The sequence below is a fragment of the Equus caballus genome, chromosome 21, assembly GCF_041296265.1.
Source record: "Equus caballus isolate H_3958 breed thoroughbred chromosome 21, TB-T2T, whole genome shotgun sequence".
Classification (NCBI taxonomy): Eukaryota; Metazoa; Chordata; class Mammalia; order Perissodactyla; family Equidae; genus Equus; species Equus caballus.
This window is the reverse complement of record NC_091704.1, coordinates 47014670-47040229: the sequence shown is the minus strand read 5'-3', so window position 1 is coordinate 47040229 and position 25560 is coordinate 47014670. Positions and strand designations below refer to the sequence as shown.

At 44.7% G+C, this 25560-nt stretch overlaps 1 protein-coding gene across 35 annotated transcripts in view; it reads left to right on the top strand.

The window, feature by feature from the left end:
* The window catches only part of PDZD2 (PDZ domain containing 2), a 346617-nt gene extending 323529 nt beyond the window's left edge, over nt 1–23088 (top strand). For all 35 annotated transcript variants that reach the window (XM_023625798.2, XM_070246357.1, XM_023625802.2 and 32 more), the window contains 6 exons: nt 2349–6426; nt 7168–7285; nt 10507–10608; nt 11269–11539; nt 14062–14196; nt 20155–23088. In XM_023625798.2, the coding sequence (XP_023481566.2) occupies nt 2349–6426; nt 7168–7285; nt 10507–10608; nt 11269–11539; nt 14062–14196; nt 20155–20321 (4871 nt within the window). In that variant the 3' untranslated portion in view covers nt 20322–23088. The remainder of the gene's footprint in view (nt 1–2348; nt 6427–7167; nt 7286–10506; nt 10609–11268; nt 11540–14061; nt 14197–20154) is intronic.
* The last annotated feature ends 2472 nt before the right edge of the window (nt 23089–25560 follow it).

The window sequence follows — 25560 nt, the reverse complement described above, 5'->3', positions numbered from 1 at the left end:
ACATGTGGAGAATTTTGAGAGAGAAAAAACTCTTACACAGATTAATGATATTTAAAAGCTGCCTACATTTAACGACTTTCCTAGATCATTGTGCCCAACAACACACTTAATTCCAAGTAGAGTGCGTCCAGTTTCAGTCAGGCACTCTACCCATTCTGTGACATGTACCTTAGTGAATGAGACATGAGATGAATCAGAAGGATTTCCCGCCCTGCAGAATCTCAACTCGCTGCTTATGTGAAATGGAATGCACTGAGAAACGGCAGGAAGAACTTCACAAACGACAAGAAAAACATTAATATTTTCTACCTCATGCATCCACAGAAAGTAATATATGAGCAGCCTTCTGAGTCAACAGAAGGCTCCTAGGGCTGCCTGACTGCCACTTGCCCTGGCAAGCCTCTCTAAGCACGAATGATTCAAGTATCAGCACACCTGTAGCCTACTCTAGTTAGGGACCTGCACCAACGTCCTCTGCGTCCTTCTGCACCTACGACATCGTGTGTAAAGGCGGCTGGGCCTTTGACCTGATGAGGTGCCATAGCTGAGTCAACATTCTTCCCCATATTGGGCACTTAGGGCGTTTCCAGTTGAAGGACTGCCTCCATGTAATTTAATCTCCCTCAAACAAAACCCTTTTAAGTTATACACTTTGCAAGAAAGTCAGATTGCTAACGGAAATTGAGGGCTTGTTCAGTGAATGAATCTGAACCTGAAAAACTGCCTTTGAATCCCCTCCTTTTGTCTCATGGCTATTTGTCCCCATAGTTGGCACCAGCAGGAGCAGGAAAGTCATGCTGAAGGGAGGTCACAAAGGTTGAGCAGAGGATGGGAGCCCGTGGATTTGAATCTTGTTGTGCCCCCAGCCTTCCCAGGGACATGGGGAAGTTATGTTCGGTCTCCAGAGGTGTCTTGATGAGCCAACCTTGTTACCAGGGCTTTCTACCCAGAGGCCACGTAGTCAGGGTTCAGGAAATGGTGTGGGCCATGGAGCCAGCTTCCTGGGGCGACCCCTGGCTGTGAACTCTGTGACCTTGGATACATTGCTTAACCACTCTGTGCCTCAGTTCCCTACTGTTCCAACTGCAGATGGTCACAGACCTACCTGACACTGTTGGGAGGAAAATTAAGTGCGTGAAAAACTCTTAGCACATTGCTAAATCCTAATGAGTTCCTAATTATTGATGTAGGAACTTCAGGATGGAAAAGGCATATGCAATTAAGATGATTTGTATGGCAGATATGGAGTGGATATAATGTCTGGGGTAGACACTTCTCAAACCAAGAGCTTTCATTGTGACTGAGTTTTTCACTCAACCTCAGGTGCATAGTTCTTGAGAAAATAGCAAATCAAATGTTCTTTTTTATGCCACTCCTCCTTAACCCCCTTTGCAAGACGTTGTGTGCCAGAGGTAGACAGATTAGCCCAAGAATATGCAGGGCCTTATGAGGAGGTGTCTCCAGGACAGAGTGGCTCTCCAGAACCATCTCATGGAATGACTTGGTTTTCCACTGTCCCTGGCGTGCTTCAGCTTTCCCTGCGCCTCTGAGATTCCATGTTCTTTCTTGCTTCTCTGCTTTCATTCCATTTTCTTCCTCCCCTTTCTCCTCCTCACTCTCTGGTCAAACTATCCCTCCAGAACCCCACTCAAGTCCCCACCCCTCTGTAAGCTTCCTTGGATGATGTGGCCTTCTGCTTCTCCCAACTTCTCTGAACTTGGTCAAGACACAGCTAACACTCAATGTAGACTCGCATGCTGTCTGTAACATTCCATGTGTTTTCCCAAATTAGCCTCATCTCCTGGGCTAACCAGTAGGTCCCTTAAGTTCGCCACTTGGACTGTTTTATACTTTACTACATGGCTCACAACCCACAGCCTGTGGCCAAACCCACGATGAGAGCTAAGCCCACATGTGATCAGCCAGATGCTCTGCAGAATCAACGGGAAGCTAAGAATCCAGTAGAACAATATCCTGACTCCTGCAGCTTTTGCCATCAGAGAATGCATGGTGTAAAGAAACTCAAGCAAAGGATTTCTGGTGTCCCCCATCCTTAAAAATAACCAAGAGAGAGAAAAAAGGGCAGAAACAAAGGTTCATTCTGCCAGCCAGTCTGGGTTATTTTAGAGCGTCTAAAGCAGGGTAGTATTTGCTGGATGTGAGTGCTCTGTAATTTTAAAGACAAGAAGGCCTACATTTAGGCTGTGGAATGTCTTTCTGAAAAAAGACCAAAAAAATGAGATTGTTTACAATTTTCCATCATTTTTAAATTCAGAGGTTTTGTGTTTTCTCACATTTCCCCCTTTATCTCCCTACCACTCCACCTGTTGTTTACCTTCTCAACACAGGCCTGGACGGCTCCCCAGACCTCGTCCCTTCCCTAGAGCAGAAGGGGGCCGCTCCTCCTGACCCAAGCAAGGCCTGCGTGGACGCAGGGCAAGTCAGGCAGTGTGAGGACCCCAAAGAGCCAGCGTCACCCAGGGTCCCCAAGGCTGAGGACGTACCTCGAGTCAGACCTGCCTCTGAGCGCAGCACATCCCCAGGGAAGATGCCAACGGCTCGTCCTGACTTCAGCAAGACCCGAGCAGCCCCAGAAGCCAGCTCACCCGACACCAGCAGGAAGGTGGCTGCCTACACGGAAGGGGGACCTGAGACAGAGGGAGCATCTTCAGCCAGTGCCATCCTGTCACAAGACCTCCTCACGTCCCAGGAGGAGAGACAAGAGGTTCCAGGTAACCACAGCAAGGCCCTGCAAACGACAGGAACCCTCAGCCCAGAAAATGCCCGGGAGTTTGCTCTGCTCAAGGGAACAGACTCTGTGTCTGAGGGGGCCCCGCAGGCCAGCCCTGCCCGGCCATCACCCACTCACAAGGCCCAGGAGGGGTGTGACAAGGAGCTGGGACACAGCTGCCCCAGGGAGAATGGAGGGAGCCCTGTGACTGACATCGACAGACTCATCAAGGAGTTGGATGCTTCTGAAGCAAGACTTCAGTCTCCCCAGAAAGGGGACCAGCCGAGTCCAGAGGGCAGTTCTCAGGGTCAACCTGCAGCAGGAGCTGGAGGCGGAGGGTCCCGCCAGGCCGAGCCAGGCATGGGGAACCAGACCCCCACCCTGAGGAGGGCCTGGGCTGCTGGGCAACCCCCTCACCCACAGTGGGCCTCCCAGCCTTCAGTTTTGGATTCTATTAATCCTGACAAACATTTTACTGTGAACAAAAACTTTCTGAGCAGCTACTCTAGAAATTTTAGCAGTTTTCACGAAGACAGTCTGTCCCTGTCGGGCCTCGGCGACAGCACAGAGCCATCTCTCTCGTCCATGTATGGCGATGCTGAGGACTCATCTTCTGACCCCGACTCGCTCAGTGAAGCCCCACGAGCGTCCACCAGGGACAACTGGTCACCTCCTCGTCCTCATGGGTCTTCTCACAAGGAAGATACTATGGAGTCAGAGGAGGAGCAAATTGAAATTTGTTCCACAAATGGGTCCCCCAATCCACCCTCAACTGCGGCTCCTGTGCCCGCCCAGGCTGCACCCTGCCCCGCGGTCGCCAAAGTTCTGCCATTACAGCACAGTGCTCTGAGCGAAGCCGTGGGACATCCCCGTGAGAGAGCTTCCTTCGTGCCAGGAGCCGCATGCCCTTCAATCCCAAACTCTTCCCAGCCCTTGTCTCTCTTGGATAGAAGCTCTCACGCAGACACAAGGATCTCACAGAACCACAGGCCCTCGTGTGAAGAAGAAACTGTGGAAGCCCCCAGTGCTAGCTCAGCTGTGGAGAACAGGCAGCCTTCTAAAGTTGCCAGGCGTTTTCATAACCCCCCAGTCACTCTCAGCCCTCCTAACATGGTAAATGGTTTGGGACATGACTTGCTGAATGACGAAACCCCAAAGAAAACACAAGAAACAAATGGCAATGCAACTGAAAATGAGTCCTCCTCTAGTGTGGATGTCCCTAAGGCTGGAGAGTCTGTTTTGGCAAACCTACACATCTCCGAAAGTCAAGACCTGGAAGACTCGCTCCAGAAACCAAAACTGACCTCCAGGAGGCCCATCATGGCCTGGTTTAAAGAAATAAATAAAAATAACCAAGGTACACATTCGCAGAGCAAAGCTGAAAAGGAGCCATCCATGGTGCCAGCCAGAAGTCCTGACTCCAAAAGTCCGGTGTTGAGCTCAAGCCACAAAAAGGGGGTTGCTGTGCCTAACAGCCCTTCGCAGCTGAAACTGAATCTTGAAAATAAAGACTCACCTAAGAAAAGTTCGGTGGAAACCCTTCTAAATAACTGTCAGAAACCCAAATCTGGTCCTAAGCTGAAGAGACTGAGCATCAAAAGCAAGAGCAAAGTCAGCGCCGAGGCCCCTGCTGCCAACACAGCTAAGGCTGCTGGGATGGACCACAGGAAATCCCTCATTTCACCCCAGACCTCCCACAAAATGCTTTCTAAGGTAGCGTCACACCAGTTCCACATAGCTGAGCAGGAGGGACCTGACAAAAATGCTGCAGCCATGGCCACGTCTCCCCAGTGTGTGCTGGAGAGCAAGCCGCCCCTGGCTGCCTCGGGGTCACTGAAGCCCTCAGTGTCAGACACAAGCATCAGAACATTCATTTCACCCCTGACCTCCCCCAGGACTCTTCCTGAGCAAGGTGCATGCAGTAGGTTCCACACCACTTTCTACTCAGAACCCGACAGAGGTTGCCCAGCCGCCCCCAGATCTCCGAAGTGTGGACCGGAAAGCAAGGCTCCCTCTGTGGCTTCGGGGGCAGGTCCCGCAGCATCCCGGGGCAGCACATCCACAGCAGTGAACAAGCGGGAGGTCCCACCTCCTGGGCAGAGTGAGCAGTGTGTGTCCAGCCAAAGAGATTCAGCACCAGAAGCAGGCCAACCCCAGGTGACTAGTGACCAAGAAAGCAAAACAATTGCTAGTGAGCCTTTAGAAAGAGCAAACCAATTGAAAATAGTTGAAATTTCTTCTGAAAGAATGCCAAAGATTGCATGTGGTGACAAGCCCAGTGAAAGTGACAGACAGGGAGGGTTCTTGGCCCAGAGCAACTGTCAGGAGAAGAGTGAAATTAGACTCTGTCACCAGTCAGTGGAATCGTCCCCAAATCGTCCCTCGTCACTCACGCCTCGGGCCTCCCAGGTGGAGCAGGAAATGCAGCCATCTTTTAGCATGGTGAAACTGGCTGCTTCCTCCTCCTCCCCACAGCTGCCTCCTAGAAAGGCAGATGCCTCCCAGGGGAAGTCAAGCCAGATGTCAAACTCCCTAGGAATGGCCAAGAACGGCACAGCAGGGGGCCCGGCACTGGACGACCATCCCTACTTCATGCCAAGGCCAGCAACCAGAACCTACTCCATGCCAGCCCAGTTTGCAAGCCATTTTGGACGGGAGGGGCATTCCTTGCACAGCCCAAATCGCTCTCATTGGGACAGCCAGGTCCCTGTGACAAGCAGTGGCCTCCTTGAGGCCAAGGCATCCAGGGGTGGTGTTCTTGGCCTAGTTAATGGACAGGGTGTATATAGCGTAAAGCCGCTGCTGGAGACATCAAGGAACCTTCCACCATCAGAGGAAGGGGATGTCCTTTCAGGGCAGGAAACGAGCTGCCTAGTCACAGACAAAATCAAAGTCACCAGAAGACATTACTACTCTGAGCAGAACTGGCCCCATGAATCTACCTCATTTTTCTCTGTGAAGCAGAGGATCAAGTCTTTTGAGAACCTGGCCAATTCTGACCGGCCCGTGGCTAAGTCAGGGATGTCCCCCTTTTTGTCAGTGAGCTCCAAGCCTCCCGTTGGGAGACGGTCATCTGGCAGCGTGGTTTCCGGGAGCCTCAGCCACCCCAGTGACTCAACAGCAAGGTTGCTGAGACGCAGCCTGAGCTCCTGCAGCGAAAGCCAAAGTGAAGCCAGCACCCTCATCCCCCAGATGACCAAGTCCCCGTCCAGCATGACCTTGACGGTCTCCCGGCAGAATGCAGCAGAGGCCAGTAACAAGGGCCCTGACTCGGACCCAAAGAAATCACTTGGTTCTTCCGGAATTCCCACCCCAATGGGGGCCCCAGCCTCTCCCATCAAGAGGAACAAGTCCTCGGTGCGCCATACCCAGCCCTCGCCTCTATCCCGCTCGAAGCTCCAGGAACTGAGAGCCCTGAGCATGCCCGACCTTGACAAGCTCTGCAGCGAGGATTTCTCAGCAGGGCCGACTGCCATGCTTTTCAAAACTGAGCTGGAAATCGTCCCCAGGAGGTCGCTTGGCTCCCCTGCTGGAGGCCTCAGTGGGTCCACTGCCCTTTCATGCCCCATCAAGGGTGGGGACAAGGCCTGTCCAGGAGGAAGCAGGTCTAAAGCCAGTGAGCCACGGGTACCCAGTTCAGCCCCTGTGGATGAAACCACCCGGGATCTCCCTTCCGGAAAAAGCTGGTCAGTTAAGTAAGTATCTATCCCTCCCTCCCCCCTGGTATTTAAATAAATTTTTTTATTACTATGAACTAGTTTTAGATTTCTAAAAAAGTTGCAAAGAGAGTGCAGAGAATTCCCATGTACCCCTCACCCAGTTCCTCCCAAGTTAACATCTTACATAACCACCATCCGTTTGTCAAAAATAAGAAGTTAACACTGGAACAACACAATTAACCAAACTACGGACTTTATTCAGATTTCACTGAATAAATTCCACAATATCCTTTTCTATTCCAATATCCAATCCAGGACACCACATTCTTTTTGGCCCCTTTGTTTTTAATATCATCACTGGAAAAATAAAGTGCCTGCAGGGAGAAGTGTTTGCCAGAACGTTGCTCTGAAGAGCGGCTCCTGTAGGACACAGCACTTTAAGCAAAAACACCATGAGAGAGAGGTGGGAACACCAGAAGGCGGCCCCTCAGGGAAGGATCCAGGCCTTTGAAGGAGATCAGAGTTAAACAGGAAATTTCTGACATTTTAAAATGTTTCACTTGAGCCCATATATTGAATATATTTTAATCTCAGAAATTTTCTGTTAAAATTCCGACATTGGTCCCCTAATATCTTAGAGGGATCCCTGAATGCATAGTCATTCCCACTGAAAATACCTACAATGTAGTAGAAAGGAGATCATTTTAAATGCATCCTTATAAAGTGGAGGAATTGCTATTTTCTTTAATGTTCTTCCAATGTATTTATATTATTTAGTTTGGATCAACTCCTAGTCTCAGCGGGACACCAGCAAAGATTACAGTCTGTTCTGTCATCACTGGGGTCAAAGTCTACCATCCTAACTCTCATTCAGGAAGCGAAAGCACAATCAGAGGTGAGTGAACTAGAGAAAACACAGGAGGCTGAGACCGCTGCCACGTTAGTGCCAGGTGTGCCAGATGTGTGCCACGAGCCCAGAGAGCCAAGGAGAGCTCTCCCCCGGGGTCCCTCTTTGGGAGCTCTACAGGCCCGCCTGACTTTTGTCCCCCTTGTATCTTGCTTCAGAAGCTGGAGCTTGTCTTGAATTTCTAGGTGCTACATTGGTGCAGCTGCTGTCTTCATTCCCCAGTAGCAACTAGTTACCATCCTCCCCGCCCCCCGCATTTGGAGTGTGTCTGCAGGGGCTCCTCAAAACAGAACGAGGCATCTTGGAAACGTTGGGGAATGACCACAAGTACCTCTGTCCGCCTAAGTGGACATAAATTACCTGTGAAGGGAGCCACCTGCTGGGGGTAGGAGAGCTCACGACTGCAGCCCTGCCCTGGCCCCTGGTGTCAGAGCGTCTGATGTCTGGGGTTCCAGACAAAGAAGCTAATTAGTCATCGCAAATAAAGTCTCTCAGTAAGTTTGATGTGACAGGAAACGATAACAAAAGAAACCAGGAGTTCATATCTAGAATACTTCTCTGAAGAACAACATTAATTTCTGAGGACCATCCATAGAGACTTAAACCCTAATAAATGAATATTTTCTGTTTAGAGAAAAAGGCAAATAGGAACAGTTTTTCTTGAGTAGTAATATACCTGGGTCACTAATATCATCTAAGAACACTGTTCCAGAAGTTCTAATATTACCCAGAAGGGCTGTGATGTTGGCATCTAACAAGGAGTGAGCCAGGATAGAGTCGGGATGGAGACCGATTCCCTTTGGCTTCCACTCCCTTCTGAGTCTCAGCCCACTGGTTTGGGTCTGTGTAGTTAAACACCTTGAGATGTCCAGCATTTTTCATTTTCAGTCAAAAAGTTATTTCATCATCTCCCTTCCTCCTTCAGCTTGTTACAAGAAGTAAGCATTTCACGCATGAAAGTCTTACTCTGGATTTCCAGTCAAGGTGGCACGATGGGATCATGTTACGCCAGGGCCCCTTTGTTCTAGACATTTTACAGTGTTAAATAAAACGTAAAAGGAGAAAACCAAAAAGTCTCAACCAGCCTCGCAAACGAGATGCACATTTTCAGGGACCACAACTTGAAGACTTTTTGTGTGGACAGGATGCCGAACGCCACATAGGGGCATCTTCTGGGGCCTCGCTCACCCACCTCGCTCTGGTTTCCCACATTCACCACCAGACAGGTTCTGTCCTTTGATGGTGAAGATCATTCCTACTTTCTTCAGAACGCAGCCTTCTTTTCCCCTATTTTCTCACTGTCTTCAGTTGATTTCAGAGAGGAGCAGTGGGCAGAGATGTCCTTACTCTACCACCTTCAGAAGTTTCCTGCCTTGCTTTTTTCCTAATGAGTATGAGTTGTAGCTGCTGAATGTGGAACCACACAAAATGACTTCCCCTGGCTTTCTTTTAGGGCTGCTGTGAGAGGTCAGAGAGGGACAGAAAGCAAGCCCGGGTCTCCTGAATTCAATATGCCCAAACCTTGGGGAGCTCTTAGTGGTGGCTTGGGCTTCCCTGATGCTGTGCTAAGCTTGTCAGAGAGGCAAGATTTGGCCTGACAGTCAGCTTCTAGCACACTTGTATCTTCAAACACAATTGGAAAAAAAATAGTTTCAATACATTAAAATTTTGATGAAATGTCCTGGAATGCAGGAGAGTCCCATTTTCGAATATTTCGTCTCTTTGCTCCAATAAGGCATTCAAATATCTGAATATTCCTGTTTCAACATCAAATGTCACCTCCCAGAATCTACACAAAGATCATTTGCTAGACCACACATTCCCGTTTTTGTTGAGAAAACCTAGTCATCATTCTTCTAACCACTGAATATGGTTAGACTTGCCCATGAAGTCAAAATCCCAACCCCCAAGAGTTCTGCAGGACCCTTGGTTTGAATGAACTTTAGAGAGGTGTAAAATGCTTGGGATTATTCTTTAGGACTTAGTATTAGAACACCTTTTTTTTGCCGGGACGGATTCACCTTGAGCTAACCTCTGTTGCCAGTCTTCCTCTTTTTCCTCCCCAGCCCCAGTACATAGTATATATTATAGTTGTTAGTTCTGTGTGAGCTGCTGCCACAGCATAGCTACTGACAGATGAGGGGTGTGGTTCTGCAACTGGGAACTGAACCTGGGTCGCGGAAGCAGAGCACACCAAACTTTAACCACTAGGCCATCAGGGCTGGCTCAGAAGTATACACTTTTTCTTTTAAATATTGGGTTCCTTCGCCAGCACAATACAGAGTTGGTTTTCTCTTTCAACATTTTCACTTTCTCTCATCAAAGCAATCCTTAGGGTTTATTATTAGATTCTTTTTCTCTTGCTGTGTTTGAGAACACCTTGAACTGCTGGATTATAAATCACTTCAAGGGAAGCTTAGCAATGCAGATCTTTGAAATGTTGCCGACTCATACTTAGGATGTGGGTGAATTCACGGAAGACAAAATCCTGAATAATTAACCCAGCTAATTTTTTATTTTAAAACCTTCTATTCCAAGGTATCTTTTGATTGATGCTTGAAAGATAGGACAGTCTTTTGTTACTTAACCCTAGGACACTACTAAGAATGTTCTAATCACAAGACAAGTTGACAGTTAGTTTTAATGTACTTTATATTTTTAAACATGCTTTGATGTTATGACTACCCGTTTGTTAACTGCACCTGAAATCCAATGAATTGAACATGGGGGGAGAGGGACATAAAACATATGGCCTCACTGTGCTCTTGTCCTGCCTCTTGGCACTGACGCTACTCTCTCTGCTATTGTTGAAACTGGCTCTGCTGAATTTGCAGACTTAAAGAATTGTCGGATACAGAATTCCCTTTGTGATCAAATTATGTGCTATGATGAGATTTGGGAAGACACAATCTTGGTGCCTAGAATGGCTAGACTGGCTTCCAGATTGTCCCCTGTCCCTGCCTGTTTCGTGGCCACCTTCCCCATGGTTCTGTAGTTGCAGGATGGACCCTCAGCTCTGTATAGGCATCACCCAGTAGGGATGCAGGATGGTGGAGACGGGGCTCCTCCGAGTCCAGTCCTGTGTGAAAGCTCCTGAAGAGGCACTGGGGTTGGTGGTGACAAGCTCTGCCGTGCAACAGGAGGCTTTACATCAGAACTCCATTCCTCTTGGCCCAAGGAATATACTTTTTTCTGTTTCTTTTTACTAGAATAAAGAAGATGTTTGCTTCATAGTCTTGAATAAAAAAGAAGGCTCAGGTCTGGGATTCAGTGTGGCAGGAGGAACAGATGCGGAGCCAAAACCAATTGTGGTAAGTGATGATGTCAGGAAGCTCTCAGGAAAGTCAGTGCTGAAGCAGCCTCGGTGTTTGATCAGAACAAAATTCATGACAGTGAGTTCAAACACTGCTGGCGTTTGTTCCCTGCTACCAAAACAAAAATGGAAAAGTGAATACGTACTATTTGCATTGACAAAGACAGGCATTTTAACACATAGCTGATTGAGGTACAGGCTGAGTGACCTGTTAGATGCCAACATAAATAAATGCAAATGGTCCGTATCCTCTTATTCACCTAAATATTTAAGAAGTGGAAAAACATGAGAATTCAAACCTGCATTTACTGGTGAAATTACTTATCAAGAACCACCACCTAAAATTTTATATCACTCAGAGGCCTTTGAGATTAGGGAGCCACCTTCCTTGGACAAGACCAGGTCCTGTGCATCTTTGTGTTCTTGTTGCCCCGTGGTGCACCAGGCACGTCAGACGCTAGCAGTAAGTGGAGTAAAATATGTTGAGATGCTGGCACTGACATTTGTAATTCCATTCCTCACACTGAATGTTTTTGATAAGCCAAGTGTTTGTATGATTTGGAAAACTTGCTATTAGAAAGTTCCTTTACTACAGATTTGCAGCTACCCTTTACTACAGGTCATAAATGAATTGGTTTATGTCCTCTCCTTATCTCAGGTCCACAGGGTGTTTTCTCAGGGGGCTGCTTCTCAGGAAGGGACTATGAACCGAGGGGATTTCCTTCTGTCAATCAATGGCACCTCACTGGCTGGCTTAGCCCATGGGGACGTCCTGAAAGTTCTGCACCAGACACAGCTACACAAAGATGTCCTCGTGGTCATCAAGAAAGGGACTGACCAGCCCAGGCCCTCCACCAGGCAGGAGCCTCCCACGGCCAATGGGAAGGGCTTGCTGTCCAGGAAGACCATCCTCCTGGAACCTGGAATGGGTAAGATGTCAGTTCACCAACCAGCAGGGTGTGAGCAGCTAGGAGAGTAGATTCTGGCTGAACATGAAGGAAAATAATCACTACCATCTGGGTCAGAGAAATTAAATGTAGTGAAGTCTAGTGTTTGTGGATGCTTCTTGGAAAAGCAGTGTTACAAATAAGTTATTAAAAAAAAACAAAACCCGGTAGTTAAAGCCACACTGTTGAAGATTTAAAATGACTTCTTGACGGCTTCTCTAAATGTGCTGAGGAGGAAACCCTTTTCAGATTTACATCCTCTTGTTAAGACTTAAGTGGCTGGTAAGTAAAACAAGAAACTGTTGTGATGGGGGAATCGATGTTGAAAGACAAATTCCAGAACTGAGTTTTGTCCTTGGGAAACATCAGGGTTTGTATGCTTTCCTGTTTTAGAAGAACATAAGGAAATGAGGGGGCAAAAATGTTTAAAACAGAGACTGCAGCCTTAGTTAACAAGAAGAGATTACAAAGAGAGGTTCAGAAACGCATTCTCTATGTGCCCTCCATACTGTCATACTAGGGCTCCACAGAAAGCCATACTAAGTACTTAAGTCCTGCTTCTATTTCTGAAGCATAGGCTGATTACTGCCCTCAGATAACTATTTCAGACTCCTGTAGTGTCCTCTCCCTTGGAGTTCAGGAGTGACATCTCCTTAGTCTGGAGGGCAAAGTAGAGTCTACAGATCAGGTCAAGGCACTGCCTTCTGGGGTGGGGACTTTTGTTTCTTCTCAGCATCTCTCCCTGATAAAGTCATGGGTAACTGAATTTCCCTCTGCTCAATGTGGCTTCATCATGGCTTGAGCTATCGGTAATGACTTTGCTGAAAATGGCACTGATTGCGTTGAAGAAATGAGCAACTCTTGTCCAGATGCCTCCAGTGTCAGGGGTGTTCTCAGTCTTCCTTCTGCTCCATTGTCTTGCTTTCACTCTGCTAGAAAGCTGAAGCCCTTCCCAATATAGGGAAGTACCTTAGTCATCAGACCTGGTCATGCTCACCTTTGCCCCAGCACTCTCGCAACTGCTTGGTGTATTTTCCTTGGGATCCTGGAAACTTAACCTGTCAAAGGAAGCCACTTGGCACTTAATCCTAACAGCTTCCAGAATCTTTATGACTCATGAACTCAGATATGGAAGGCTATCCATCGTTTATAATCATTAAGTATTCCTGTGGCACCTTCAGAGCATCTGGCCTTGAACCACACTCTACAGAGTTATCAAACTGTAAGCACGTTCAGGGCTTAAACTTACTTCTTCATAGTCCTTCCTATTCCTCAAGATCCCCCTGCCCGGGGCTCTACCTCATCCTCTGCAAGTATTCCTTAACATGTGCTGAGAGCATCTCACCTGGGGCTTCATGCAGTCGGCTGCATGTTAGAGGCACCTGGGAAGCTTTTTAAAATCCTGATGCCCAGGAAATTCCCCAGCTAAGTTATAGCAGACACTCTGAGAAGTGGAGGTGGGGGCCCAGCATCAGCATCTTTTTAAGGTTCCCAGGTGGTTCCAGTTATGTAGCCAGAGTTGAGAGCCATTGTAATGGGCTCGTTTTCTTGTTTAACAGCAGGTAAAATCACCTACTGAAAAATGCTTCTCCCACTATTAGTAAATTTCCTTTAGACCATGTGGAGTGGCCTTCTTTAAACCACAGTAATGTCTGAAGGCAATGATGCTAGCTAGCATGGCCTCAACCCTAAGTGGGCAGTTTAATCTGTCTGTGGTCCTTCCCCCGCCTCCGGAGCAACTAAGTGCACCGCCTTTCCAGTCAAGTCAGACATCCTCCACTGATGCAGTGTGTAAGTCAGGGAAATAAATGGCACGTTTACAATCCCTATTTAGACCTGAGATGGACCCCAGCCCAGCCTCTTCAAACTAGCGAAGTAGGCCCGAGTTTGTTGCTATGGAGCAGGCATCACCATGGAAACGTTTCTTCCCCTGGTGCAGCGAGGAGATGGCAGTGAAGGCAGCTGGTGTGTGATGCAGACAGACACCCAGAGACTGGGTTACCCCTCACCAGAGCAAGCAGAAGGGGGAAGGAAGGCAGCTCCATGTGGTCCCAGGGGGCTTCGGAATCCATGATCACAGTCTCACGAGGCCTGGCATTTGGGTGTTACAGATTTTCAGTGCCAGACTGATGCTCTGCTGCCATCAGCAGCCAGGAATGGCAGGAAATCGAATTTGATTCCCCAAGTGTGACTTGTCTTCACTGAGACATGCACTGACAATGTGTAGGGCTCGATGAGAGCAGTCTGGCTTCTGGGGATTTCTGCCTGGGCATACAGGCATGCTCCATGCTTGCAGAAAGTGCTCAGAAGAACAAAGGGTGCAAGTGCAGCAGGAACACAGCCAGAAGGGCAGCTCCAAATCTGGGAGGGCAACCCTAACGCTGGTCTCAAATGCTATCAGCACTTCAAGGCAGACTTGAGGGGGCCGGGGTAGCAAATCTGGGGGACTGCACAGGTGCTGAGCATCCCCGTCATTTTCATCTCTGTGAACGACACTGCTGCAGGGAGAAGCACAGCTGCACGCGATGCTCTGTGCGTCGAAGTGCTGAAGACCTCGGCTGGGCTGGGCTTGAGTCTGGATGGAGGAAAATCGTCCATGTCTGGAGATGGGCCACTGTTCATTAAAAGAGTGTACAAAGGTAACGTCCTAAAAACCTAATCAGCCATCTGTTTTCCTTCTGTGCATGTCAGTGCCTGCCATTTGGAAATCAAATTTGCTTAAAAAAATCTAAAATGTTAACACTTTGTGACAATAAAGGGTTTACTGTGCATCAGCCCTGTGGCGTTTTACACGTATTAACTCATGTTGTCCACGTGACAATCCTATTGGATAGGTACTCTTATTATCCTTGTTTTATAAAAGGAGAAACTGAGCCACAGGGGAGTTATGCAAGCGCCTGAGGTCACACAGGCATGAGTGGCAAAACCAGGCTTAACCCCAGGCAGCCTGGCTCTGGAGTCTGTGCCCCTAACCTCTATGCTGTATCCCTACCTCCATGTTCTTATCTGCGTGTCCTTAGCTAATGTTAGCTGTCATGGATGTGAACATACCAAACTACGTACAAATGCCATCAGAACTACCAGGCAGGGGTCTTAACATCAGCCAAGATGGCAGTCACTTAAAACTGCAAATACCAGATTGCAGGAAAAGTAAGGTGGGAGCAGTAGATAGCACTGAAATAGTCAGTAGATAGGAGGTCTCTTCATGAATTCGATAATTCATTTTATGATCTTGGACAGTTCTCAAAAATCTTCAGGTACCCAAGCGGAACAATTATATAAACAATATAATTATACTAGCAATATCAGTATATACATGTATGTTATATATATTATGTATCCTATTATATGTAATATATTTAATATGTTAATATGTTTAATATAATACTAATATTAATATATACATACATTTATATATAAATACATCCTATTAAATGTAACATTTCTAATATTTAATACTAACAAACAATATCGTTAGTTTGTATTATATATAACATACATGTATATATATTGTTTATAATTATACTAACCTATACAGGGACCTATACACTGCTCATCAATCCATGCTGTGGCAGTGTCCCACATACAAAATAGAGGAAGTCTGGCAGGGATGTTTGCTCAGGGCCAATCTTCCTCAAGCAAAAAGAGGAAGATTGGCACAGATGTTAGCTCAGGGCCAATCTTCCTCACTAAAACATAAATAAAATAAAAGCAGGAAGAGTATCCATGACACAAGACCAAAACAAACAAACAGTATTCAAAAGGAACAGGCGGAGGCTGGCCTGGTGGCACAGTAGTTAAGTAAGTTCGCATGTTCTGCTTCAGCAGCCCTGGGTTCACCAGTTTGGATCCTGGATGTGGACCTAGCACCGCTTATCAAGCCATGCTTTGGCAGGCATCCCACATATAAAATAGAGGAAGATGGGCATGGATGTTAGCTCAGGACCAATCTTCCTCAAAAAAAAGAAAGGGACCAGGCAGGTATGTTATCACACACAGACAAAACCTGTTAGTGAAAACGCAAATATATTTTTTAAATTAATAAACAATTTAAAAGTATATTAAATCCTTATGAAAGGAGAATTTCTAAAAATCAAGATAGAAGAGACCATAAATACTGACTGTAGCACAAAGGAATAAAGAGCCAAACTATCACGAGTGATAGCAAACAGAGGTAATTTCAGATACACACAATGAAGGCAGCTGGAGTCACTGCCACCAGAGTCAGTCACAGGACTTCCAGCCTCTGCAGGCCAAGAAGCTCACGGCCCATAAAGGTGTCCGAGGCCTGCAGGCCAAAAGACCAGATGCTGAAGCCGGTAAAGCTCAGCCCAGGGAGAGTGAGGGCGCCAGGCTGGAAATCCCATGGAATGTGCAGCACCGAAGTGGGGAGAAGCCCCAGGAGAGAGAAGCATCCTCCAGATCTAGTCCAGCAGCGCAGGGACGATGTCCTGGATGACTTCTTGGCCTTTGTCTAGCACCTGGCTAGAAATGCACGAAAATGACTATATACATGGATACAGAGGAGGGAGAAAGAAGCACCTGTTCCACATGCCAGCATTTTAGATGCTATTGTGTGCAAGCCTGCAGCTTGTTCTTGGGAGAAGACATCCAAGTATTTCTGTATATAAGTAGATCCCTCCCTTCACTCTTTTTTGAAGACTAGTAAATCTAGTTTCTTTGCACAGGCTCAGAGCTCTGTCCAAAGATTTCATCTTCTTACCTTTATTTCATGCAGTCATGTATGAAATATGCACTGTGTAACGACAGACCACACATACAACAGTGGTCCAGCAAGATTAGTACCATGTTGCCGAGGTGTGTGGCAGGCGATACCATCTAGGTGTGTGTGAGGACACCCATGATGTTCACACAATGACAAACTCACCTAACAAATTTCTCGGAATGTGTCCCCATCGTTAAGCGATGCATGATTGTACTTACAAATTTAACAGGTACAGGTTTTCTGTTTATCTTGTTTTCCTGTGCCGTTTAGCTCAAGCACCAAAAGTAATATAGCAATACTTGATTTCTTGTATTGGTCTCATACAAAAAAATTTCTTTGAATAATAAAGGAATCAAATATCCTATTTCCCTACAGCTTTCTTAAAGGTCAGGGATTTTATCTACGAAAAAAGGTAGTAAATAGTTATTTGTGGCCTCCTATGAGAAGCGACAGCCATCCAGGTAAAGGTTATTAAAATGTTTCTCTTTTCATCATTTTACCAAGAATATCAGTAATACAACAAGCCAAGAAAAAGATAAGAAGTATAAAGATTGGAAATATAGGGATATAAGTTGTCATTATTGGCAAATTATATGTTCTTCCTGACTGAAAAAATCTAAGAGAATCAAATGTGAAGCCAATATAAATAGGTCAGCAAGATCGCTGAATTCACAATCAACATATAAAATCAACAGAATTGCCTATACATCAGTAATAACCATTACTTAAAAATACTATAGGAGGATTACTTAAACATAACACAAAAAGCACATATAAAAGAAAAAATAAAACATTTAGTTTCTATACGGCAAGAATATTCATAAGCAAATAATATAAAAATATCTAAGAGTATGTTTGCAATGTATTTAATCAACAAAAGGCTAATGTCCAAAATATATAAAGAACTATAATTCAATAAGAAAACTACAAAATCAAGAGAAAAATTGGATAAAGAAAATGAATAGAAATTGATAAAAGCTAAACCCTCGGGCCAGCCCAGTGGTGTAGCAGTTCACATGCTCCACTCAGCAGCCCAAGATTTGCAGGTTCGGATCCCAGGTGTGGACCTATGCACCGCTCATCAAGCCACGCTGTGGCAGCATCCCACACACAAAACACAGGAAGATTGGCACAGATGTTAGCTCAGGGACAATCTTCCTCACCAAAAAAAAAATAGTTAAAACCTAAATGGCTAAGAAACACAGGAAAAGGTGCTCAAACTTATGTGAGTTATTGAGTGAAAATTATAACTATTAGGAATCATTCTTTAAGTCAGGTTGATCGTAAATAAGAAATCTCATAATCCGATGTGTTGGCAAGGATATGGAGAGAGGAGAGCACTCATACTTTCTGGTAGAAGTATATATTGGTTCATCTGTTTGGGGAAATATTTGGCAATGCTTGCTAAAATGGAAACTAAATTTCTATCTGTAGCAGAAAGATAGGTAAAATATATCACACTCTTAGAACGGAAAACTATATAGCCATTCAAGAAGCAAGTTAAATCTATATATATATGTGAAAGTAGTCTGAAAGCAGGCACCCTCTTTGGTCTACACAACACTGGATGTTTCATCAAGGACTTTCATCTACTTCATCTCAGTCGATCCTGGTAACAACCTAGTGAGGAAACAAGACAGACGTTAAACATCACCATTTTACAGATGAGAAAACTGAGATTTAGACAAACTTGTAACTCACTTGAAGTCTTGAACTAGAAACCAAAACTCAGTCTTGGGGGAGTGATGTCAGCACCATGGCAGAGTGAGCCGTCCCAGCAATCTCTCCCCTCCACCATACAATGAAAAAGAAGTTCATACTCCAACAGAGGACATCCAAACACAACATAAAAGACGTCTGAGAGACCCATGCCACCATATGACAGAGGGTGGGGAGACTGGAGCCCTGCTCAGAGGAGGTGGAACAGGGTAAGGGAACACTTTGTTCCCTCCCCAAAAGACTGATCCAGGACCGTGGGCCACCTCCGAGAGGGAAGGAACGGGGGAGGGAACATTTGTTCACAGGAACATCAAAGATCCCTGAGGGCCCTTGCAGCCTAGGGGAAAGCCCCTAGAGAGGTGAAAGCTAACGTGGGGGTGATCTCATTAAGCCAATACCCCAGGAGAGCAGATAGTGAGGGCAGAGCGAGAAAACCCCAAGAGCACATAGAGGAAAGCACCCACTCACCCACCCAGCACTGGCTTCAGTGCCTGGGATCTTGGGGGAATGCAGAGGGCTCAGAATACACAGCTCTTGACCCCTACACAGTGGCCAGTAGGCAGTAAATGCAACCAAATAATACCACAATGCACAAAAAGAGAATCATGCCCTTTAGCAGTATCAAAAATTATATTGAATCTGCAGACCAGAGAGAAAATGACAAGTACCCAGAAATCAGTCCTGAGGACACAGAAATTTGTCATCTAAATGACAGAGAATTCAAAATAGCTATCATTAAAAGACTCAGCAAGTTAAAAGAGACTGTAGAGAAACAATTCAACAAGTTCAGGAGCTACTTCACAAAAGAGATTGAAACTATAAAGAAGAACCAATCAGAAATATTGGAGATGAAAGACGCAGTTAAAACTCAGCCTGATTGCTACGCAGTGCACTTTCCACTGACCCTCGGGCTCCTGTTTTGGTTGGTTGGAACCATCTCCAACATCCTTACACTCAGGTGAACGCTCACAGAATTCTGAGGTTTCACATAACCTGCTTGGGGCCTTTAGTCAATATTCCTAGAAGAGCAGGACATTGGGTACACATACTAACACAGGTATAATTAGTTATGAAAAACAACAGTGCTTTGGTTCTTCCAAAAATGTCTATCTTGAGAAAGCAGTGACTGGGACTAAATCTCTTTGCTCCCACCATAGAGCACTGGGGAGGGCTCGTGTGTTTTCTAATGACAGTATCTGCCTCTATCATTAACAACATAAAACATTTTTGTCCTTGAGTGGTTTGGATTTGAACTTATCCTTTTCTCCCAGCTATATTTTTATTATTTTATCAATCTTTATAATCAACTATAATAACTGCATGTGTATAGATATCAAATAATTTTTCACATTTTTCACATATTTAGGATGAAATAGATACAGCTCAGTTTTTTGAGATCTAATTAAGATGTGAGAAAATTAATTATTTTCCTAACTTCGGAATTTTCCTCTCTCAACTTCCCTTTTTCTATGCTAAGAAGCCTCCACAGCCAGCATGCATTTCTTCTTCAGTGAGATTGTTTTACATGTCTATGTGTAAGAAAGTAAATAAAAGAGGGCTTAAACCTGTGTTTTTCTCAAAGCTCATAAATCTGCTCTAACATACACAGAGCTGGACTCTAGAAATATATGAAGCTTTGTGGCTAAGGAATCAATTAAGTAATCTCCAGTCACTGATGAGCATATAACCACTGATTCTCAGAACTCAGATTTCTATCAGCCAATATCTGTTAACAATTAGAAGTTGAGCCTGTTTTCCTACATTTATTGGCCATCTGGATTTTAGCTGTTGATTTCCTTTGCTCAACTTTCCCTTTATTTTGTATTCTTACTCATTTGTAGTTCTTTATCTGGTTTAGATATTAAGCCTGTGTTAACTAAATACATTGAAAATATCTTCCCCTAGTCATTTGCTTATTTTTATCCTGCTTATGTTTTGGGGGAAAGTGGTTATGGATTTGAAATTTTTTATGTAGTCGAATTTCTTTTTAAGGGTATATGCTTTGTGTGTCTTGTTTAAGAAGTACTTCCCTTATCCTAAGAATATGGGCCTATCACTTAGAGATTTTTCTCATTTTTGTTTTTAGTTTACTTGGAATTTATTTTGAATACTATGAAAGTACCAAGCCATTATTCTCTATTTATTCTCACAGGTGGTGCAGCTGAACAAGCTGGAACAATAGAAGCTGGAGATGAAATTCTTGCCATTAACGGGAAACCTCTGGTTGGGCTCATGCACTTTGATGCCTGGAATATTATGAAGTCTGTCCCAGAGGGACCTGTGCAGTTAGTAATTAGAAAGCACAGGAATTCCTCATGAAACAGGCGCTAGGAGTGATACTCACTAGTAGTGCTTATGTTTTTTAACCAGAGTCTCCTTTTCTCAGTTCCTTTCTTACTTTAGCAAACCAGAATGACTTTTCTCAACGATGGGTTCCTGAAACAACAAAGAAACATTGGTGAAGGCGAGGACTATGAAAATCTCCAACTCTTTCATTATACCTAAAGCTGACCTACTGTATGTGCAGCAGCAATGGAGCAGAACTCTGGAAGCCTCTCTCCTCATCTCCTAGGCTGGGGGGCTCACTGGCTCCAGTGCCTGTCCCTACCTTGTATGTTCACTGATGGGGACACAGATGTGACATGCCCTTCTTCATCTGAAACATTCTGCCAGACCTTCACATCCCTCTTGCACCACCTCTCCCAACATACCCAATCCTGGCAGTTAGGGAGCCAGTGAAGTCTGAGGGGCAACACAAATGTCACAACTGAAAGGACTGTAGTTTTATAGAATTTTGTAAGTAAATAACAATGCTTTTAGGCACATTCAATGGAAAGAGCTGTAGGTCTGTATGTTACCCTGAAAAAAAAAAATCACTTATAACCTAATGGCTAGGCTGAGCTCAGGAATTATCCGAAAATGAAAAAAGCGAGATACAGAAAGTAATATTTTTTAGTGAGTGTAATGTGCAACGTGTGGATGCAGAGTTCAACTCAGTGGGTTGTTGATCACCATGAAGTGTCGATCATAATCTAAAAGTGTAAGTCGTAAGGCTGTTTTACAGAAATGCAGTTCTGATAAATGTATGAAATAGCCATGAACTTCGCTGCTTAGAGTAAGCAGAAAGTTCCAGCTCTGAAAGCACCTTGCATCTAGTTTGGAACTTGTCTTGAATAAGGTGCCTGAATTCAAGACTGGTCAACACAAAAGCGGGCAAAAATATCACAGTCACTGGGTTTCCATTTCTATATTTACCACTAATTGAAACTAAATTATTTTTAGAAATCAAATATCTTTTTAATGCCCTTGGATTTATAAACATAGGCATTATATTTACAATCCAAACAGAGAAGCTTAAAACATCCTTTTTAGGAGACTTTGTTTGGGTGGTTTTCCCCCCGTTTCCCAAGATGCTTAAGAAATGTAACATTTCTAAGCACTGGATCTCCTTTCCTGACCCGGCCGTAATGACATACCTCTGCAGTGACTGAAGTTTTTGCTGTTTTTGTTTTTTCTTCCTTTTGCCAACAACGGTTCCCTGCAGAAGAGAAGACTGCTGTGACTCACGCTGCTTGTGAAACCCGTCCCGGCTGCTGCTCCTTTCGAAGCACGAGCTTCTTCACAGTAGCTGTCCCCATTCAATGTACCGGTCCTCTTCTCCCCTCGTACTGTATCTTCTCAGACCCCAAACCCTCATCAGCTTCATTTACCAAAATGTAATGAGAAAAAGAAAACGCAGAACGAGGGTGAGCCCTCTCTCAAGGTCAAGGAGCCGAACTCTATATTACAACCCAAATCCTTGGGTGGCACAGGCCAGCTGATTGAGTCGTGGGAATACGGGTGAGCTTGCATACCTGTGTGCATGATGACGCTAAGGTTTTCTGTTGGAGATTTCTTTAAATAACCTACAGTTCAGGTCTATGGCTTAGAGAAAAAAACTCAGAGGTCATTAACACTCCCTCCCCCCAACATGGAGGTACTTGAGCCGTCACCTTTGTACATCACTTTTCTGAGTGACTAATCCCAGTAAACCTCCATGGAGTTGGCCCAGAGAGGTCTCTCAGGTGGGACTGAAATATCTGGCTGGTGTGACCCAGATTTCTCATTTTTTAACAGGTTATTCAAAAGAGAATGTAGTACAGGTGTTAGCTAGAAAGACCTGATTAATTTAGCTTCTACTTTTCACTACAATTCCAGGTAGGATACTATGATAGGAAGTCAGTGCAAGATGCATGCTAGATTGTTTTCAAGTCTCTGGGGTCAGTTTTGTGGTTTGTGCTTTCTTGCCAAAATGACGAGAGACTATTTGAAGTCAACACTGAAAACTATTTTTTGCCTCCACTCTTCCTACTGTGCCTACTAGTAGGGAAGGCACAGTCCTATGTGAACAGACAGGAAATTCTAGAGCAATGTGGAGCGACGGAATGGTCTCCTGTGCGTCCCTAATCCTCCTATCTATCTGAGGACTGCCAGGGTGCCCTGGCTCACTAACCTATGTTAAAGTCATCAGCCGTTTCTAGTAGATCTTGCTGGAAGGGTTCCCCGGCTGACACTTGGAATACAAGGGAGGAAGCAAAAGCTAAACCATCTCTGACCCTAAGAGAGAAAGCTATTTATTTGTCTTCAGTGTTCAAGGCATGACTAGTATTTCTAATTAGTCTAATAAATTCCCACACTTCCTGAAGTGAACACTAATGGTATTGTCCTACTAAACTTTCATTGTTTTGGTTTTTTAACTGGTCAGTCATTCACGATAAGCTATGGGGGTAAATGTGTTATAACATGTGAATCGTAATTGCAAAGATATACCGTGAAGGTTTAAGTAGGTTGGGTTTCATTTCTATCCTCCCATACACATCTCATTTAATTTTACGGTTGACTTAATTGGCACCACACCTGTTGTATGATATTATACATTATCCTTTATTTATGTAAAATAAAATGCCTTATATATTAAAGAGTAAGTGCAATAATATGAAATAGCCTGTACATTTTAAAAATGTTGTCGCCAAGTTATGTAAATCCACATGTCTGTAAACAACTTTTTTTAAGTAATTTTAAAAAAATAAAACACTGCTTACCAGTTGTTTTCTTTAGTACTGTATTTGTAGAATATGCTTACCTAAATTATTACCTAAATGGGTGAGAGCTACAAAGGCAAAAGAACGCTAGTCAACCACTCTTTTCTGTGGCCACACTCAGGATCTGATACAGTCCAAAACTGTTCTCCCCCCAAAATCTTCAAATGAAACATCCCAAGCTTTTACAACCTCCTGACCTTCTGGCTCTCACTTCCCTTCCTCCTCCTACTGCCTCTTGTCTTCAGTTTCAACAAGCCCTCCAATCCCTTGATAGACAACTGTCAGTTTTCTCCCCATCAAAACCTGCATGCTTTCGTTCGCTTCTCTATTCAGCCTAGACCCCATGGGAGAGCACAGCCATCCCTGTCCAGCCCACAGTCTCAGCTCCCTTGCCCCAGCTAATCCTGGATCCTTTCAGCTCGCCAACTTCTTGGTTCCTCCATGCCTATTTCTAGAGAAAATCCCACACCCCCACAGAATGATGCTGCTATAAATTCATAGTTTCCAACCTCAACTGGACCCTCGATGCTATTCGGCACTTGTTTCCTTGTCAGTTTTTTCTCTCATTCTTCACAAAGACTACGCTCTTCATTCTTCTCAAAACCCCTTTCCTGCTCACTTTCCCGCCGATACTCAGACGATCTGGGATCCCACTTCAGAGAATGAAAAAAAAGCATCTACTTTATTTGGACTCTTGGTTTTAAGATGTAGACACCAACCTAGAGTAGCCCAAGGAAGACAAGGTGGCATCTCACAGAAATCCAAGAATGGGATTTGGCCTGTGACCAGGCCTCAGAGACTGGAGGAACTCAGGCTCACGGCTCTTCACTCAGTGCCCTCTACTGACAGGACTCCACTGCTGTTTGTGGGTTTGTTTCTGCAGACTCACTTCTCTTCCCTCCACCAGTTGGTGACCTTATCCCCAACTCTTCACACCTTTTCTTTACTTAGAAACCTTCTATGAATGCCCTTTTATCATAATTTTGGCCCTACTCAATATCACAGTATTTCTCTGGACATAAAAGCTGCTGCCTGCCTGATTTTCCACATATACCCCATATAAAAGTAAGATTCTGATTGGCTCAGTCCACCCCTTCTTGGGTAGAGCATTTTCCTGGGAAAGCGAGTGCTTGTTTGCATAACTCTCCTCTCTAAAACCCACTGAAACAAATACAAAGAGGGAAACTAGAATTTTAATACAATATAGAAATAGCCACAAACCCATTCAATGAATGTTGAAGACTACATATATATCATGTACAATAAAATGCAAGACCAAACTGAAGGCAAACAATGAAATAGGATACAATGCTCTCTGAATGAGAGAAAGCAAAGGTGGTATGAAATGAAGAATGTCACCAAAATCCTTAACTTGGAGAAAGGGAATTACAGCAGAAGGCAGGCCCCAGAAACAGCAGGAAGCACCCAGAACTGGAGCCATTTCCACTCCTCAGAATGGCAGGGAAGGTGAAGGTGAAAAGGGGGATCACTTTAATTTTCCTAGGCAGCTGGTCGGCCTAGGGAGGTCAGAGGAATAACAGGCAAGGAATGGTCTATTCTGAGGGGAGCCCCTGCCAGACAGGTTCCTGCAATGAAAAGGCTCAACTGTTCAGTAGGAGATTAGCTGCTGCAGCTCAGTGGCCCCATAAAGGTCATAGCAAGCACCAATCCACACTCCTCTCGACAACCCCCAAAGCAGCTGAGTATCTCAACAGAGACTAAAACCAGCTAGTATCCAACTTTCCTCTCATCCGAAGGAATGAACTCAATAAGGCTTAAACACACAGAGCTCTAAAGGATCCAACACTGACCAATCTCGGGCAAATGGCAGGCTTAGATAGAACCTCCACATTCCCCACTAAACAAATCAGGTTCAGCAAGAGTTCTCATGAATACAGAACTGGGAAAGCTGGAGGGAGGGTGTTGAAACATAATATGCAAAAAGGCAGATAAAAAAACGTAATTTGGAGGACTACCTTGGGAATCAAAAAATTATGAACACAGTTTTGTATTCTCAATGTACTTAAAGAGAACATGGCTTCTAAGAAGCACAAGATCAAAAAAGAGATAAAATCAAATGAGATTAATATGGATCTGATAGAACTAAGAACTGAAGAGACCACCTTACCAAACCAAAGCCACATGAGAAGCATCAAGTCAAATCAAATTGCAGAAATCCAAGTTGATGACATTGAAGAATGCTTAGAATACAATGAAAAAGGATAAACCAAATTTATAAATCAAATAAAATCCTGATTAAATGTTAGCCAATAGAATCTAGTAGTAGCTTAAAAATAATACCAAGCCTAAGTGATGTTAATTCCAGGAATGCATGAATGACTTGAAATTAAGAAATGGATAAATGTAGTTCATTATATTAGTAGGACAAAAAAAGAAAGAAAAATTATTGTGAAACGTGTCAATAGATACTTTTTTAAAGCCTGCATCATACTCTAGTGGGAAAACTCCAGAATCAT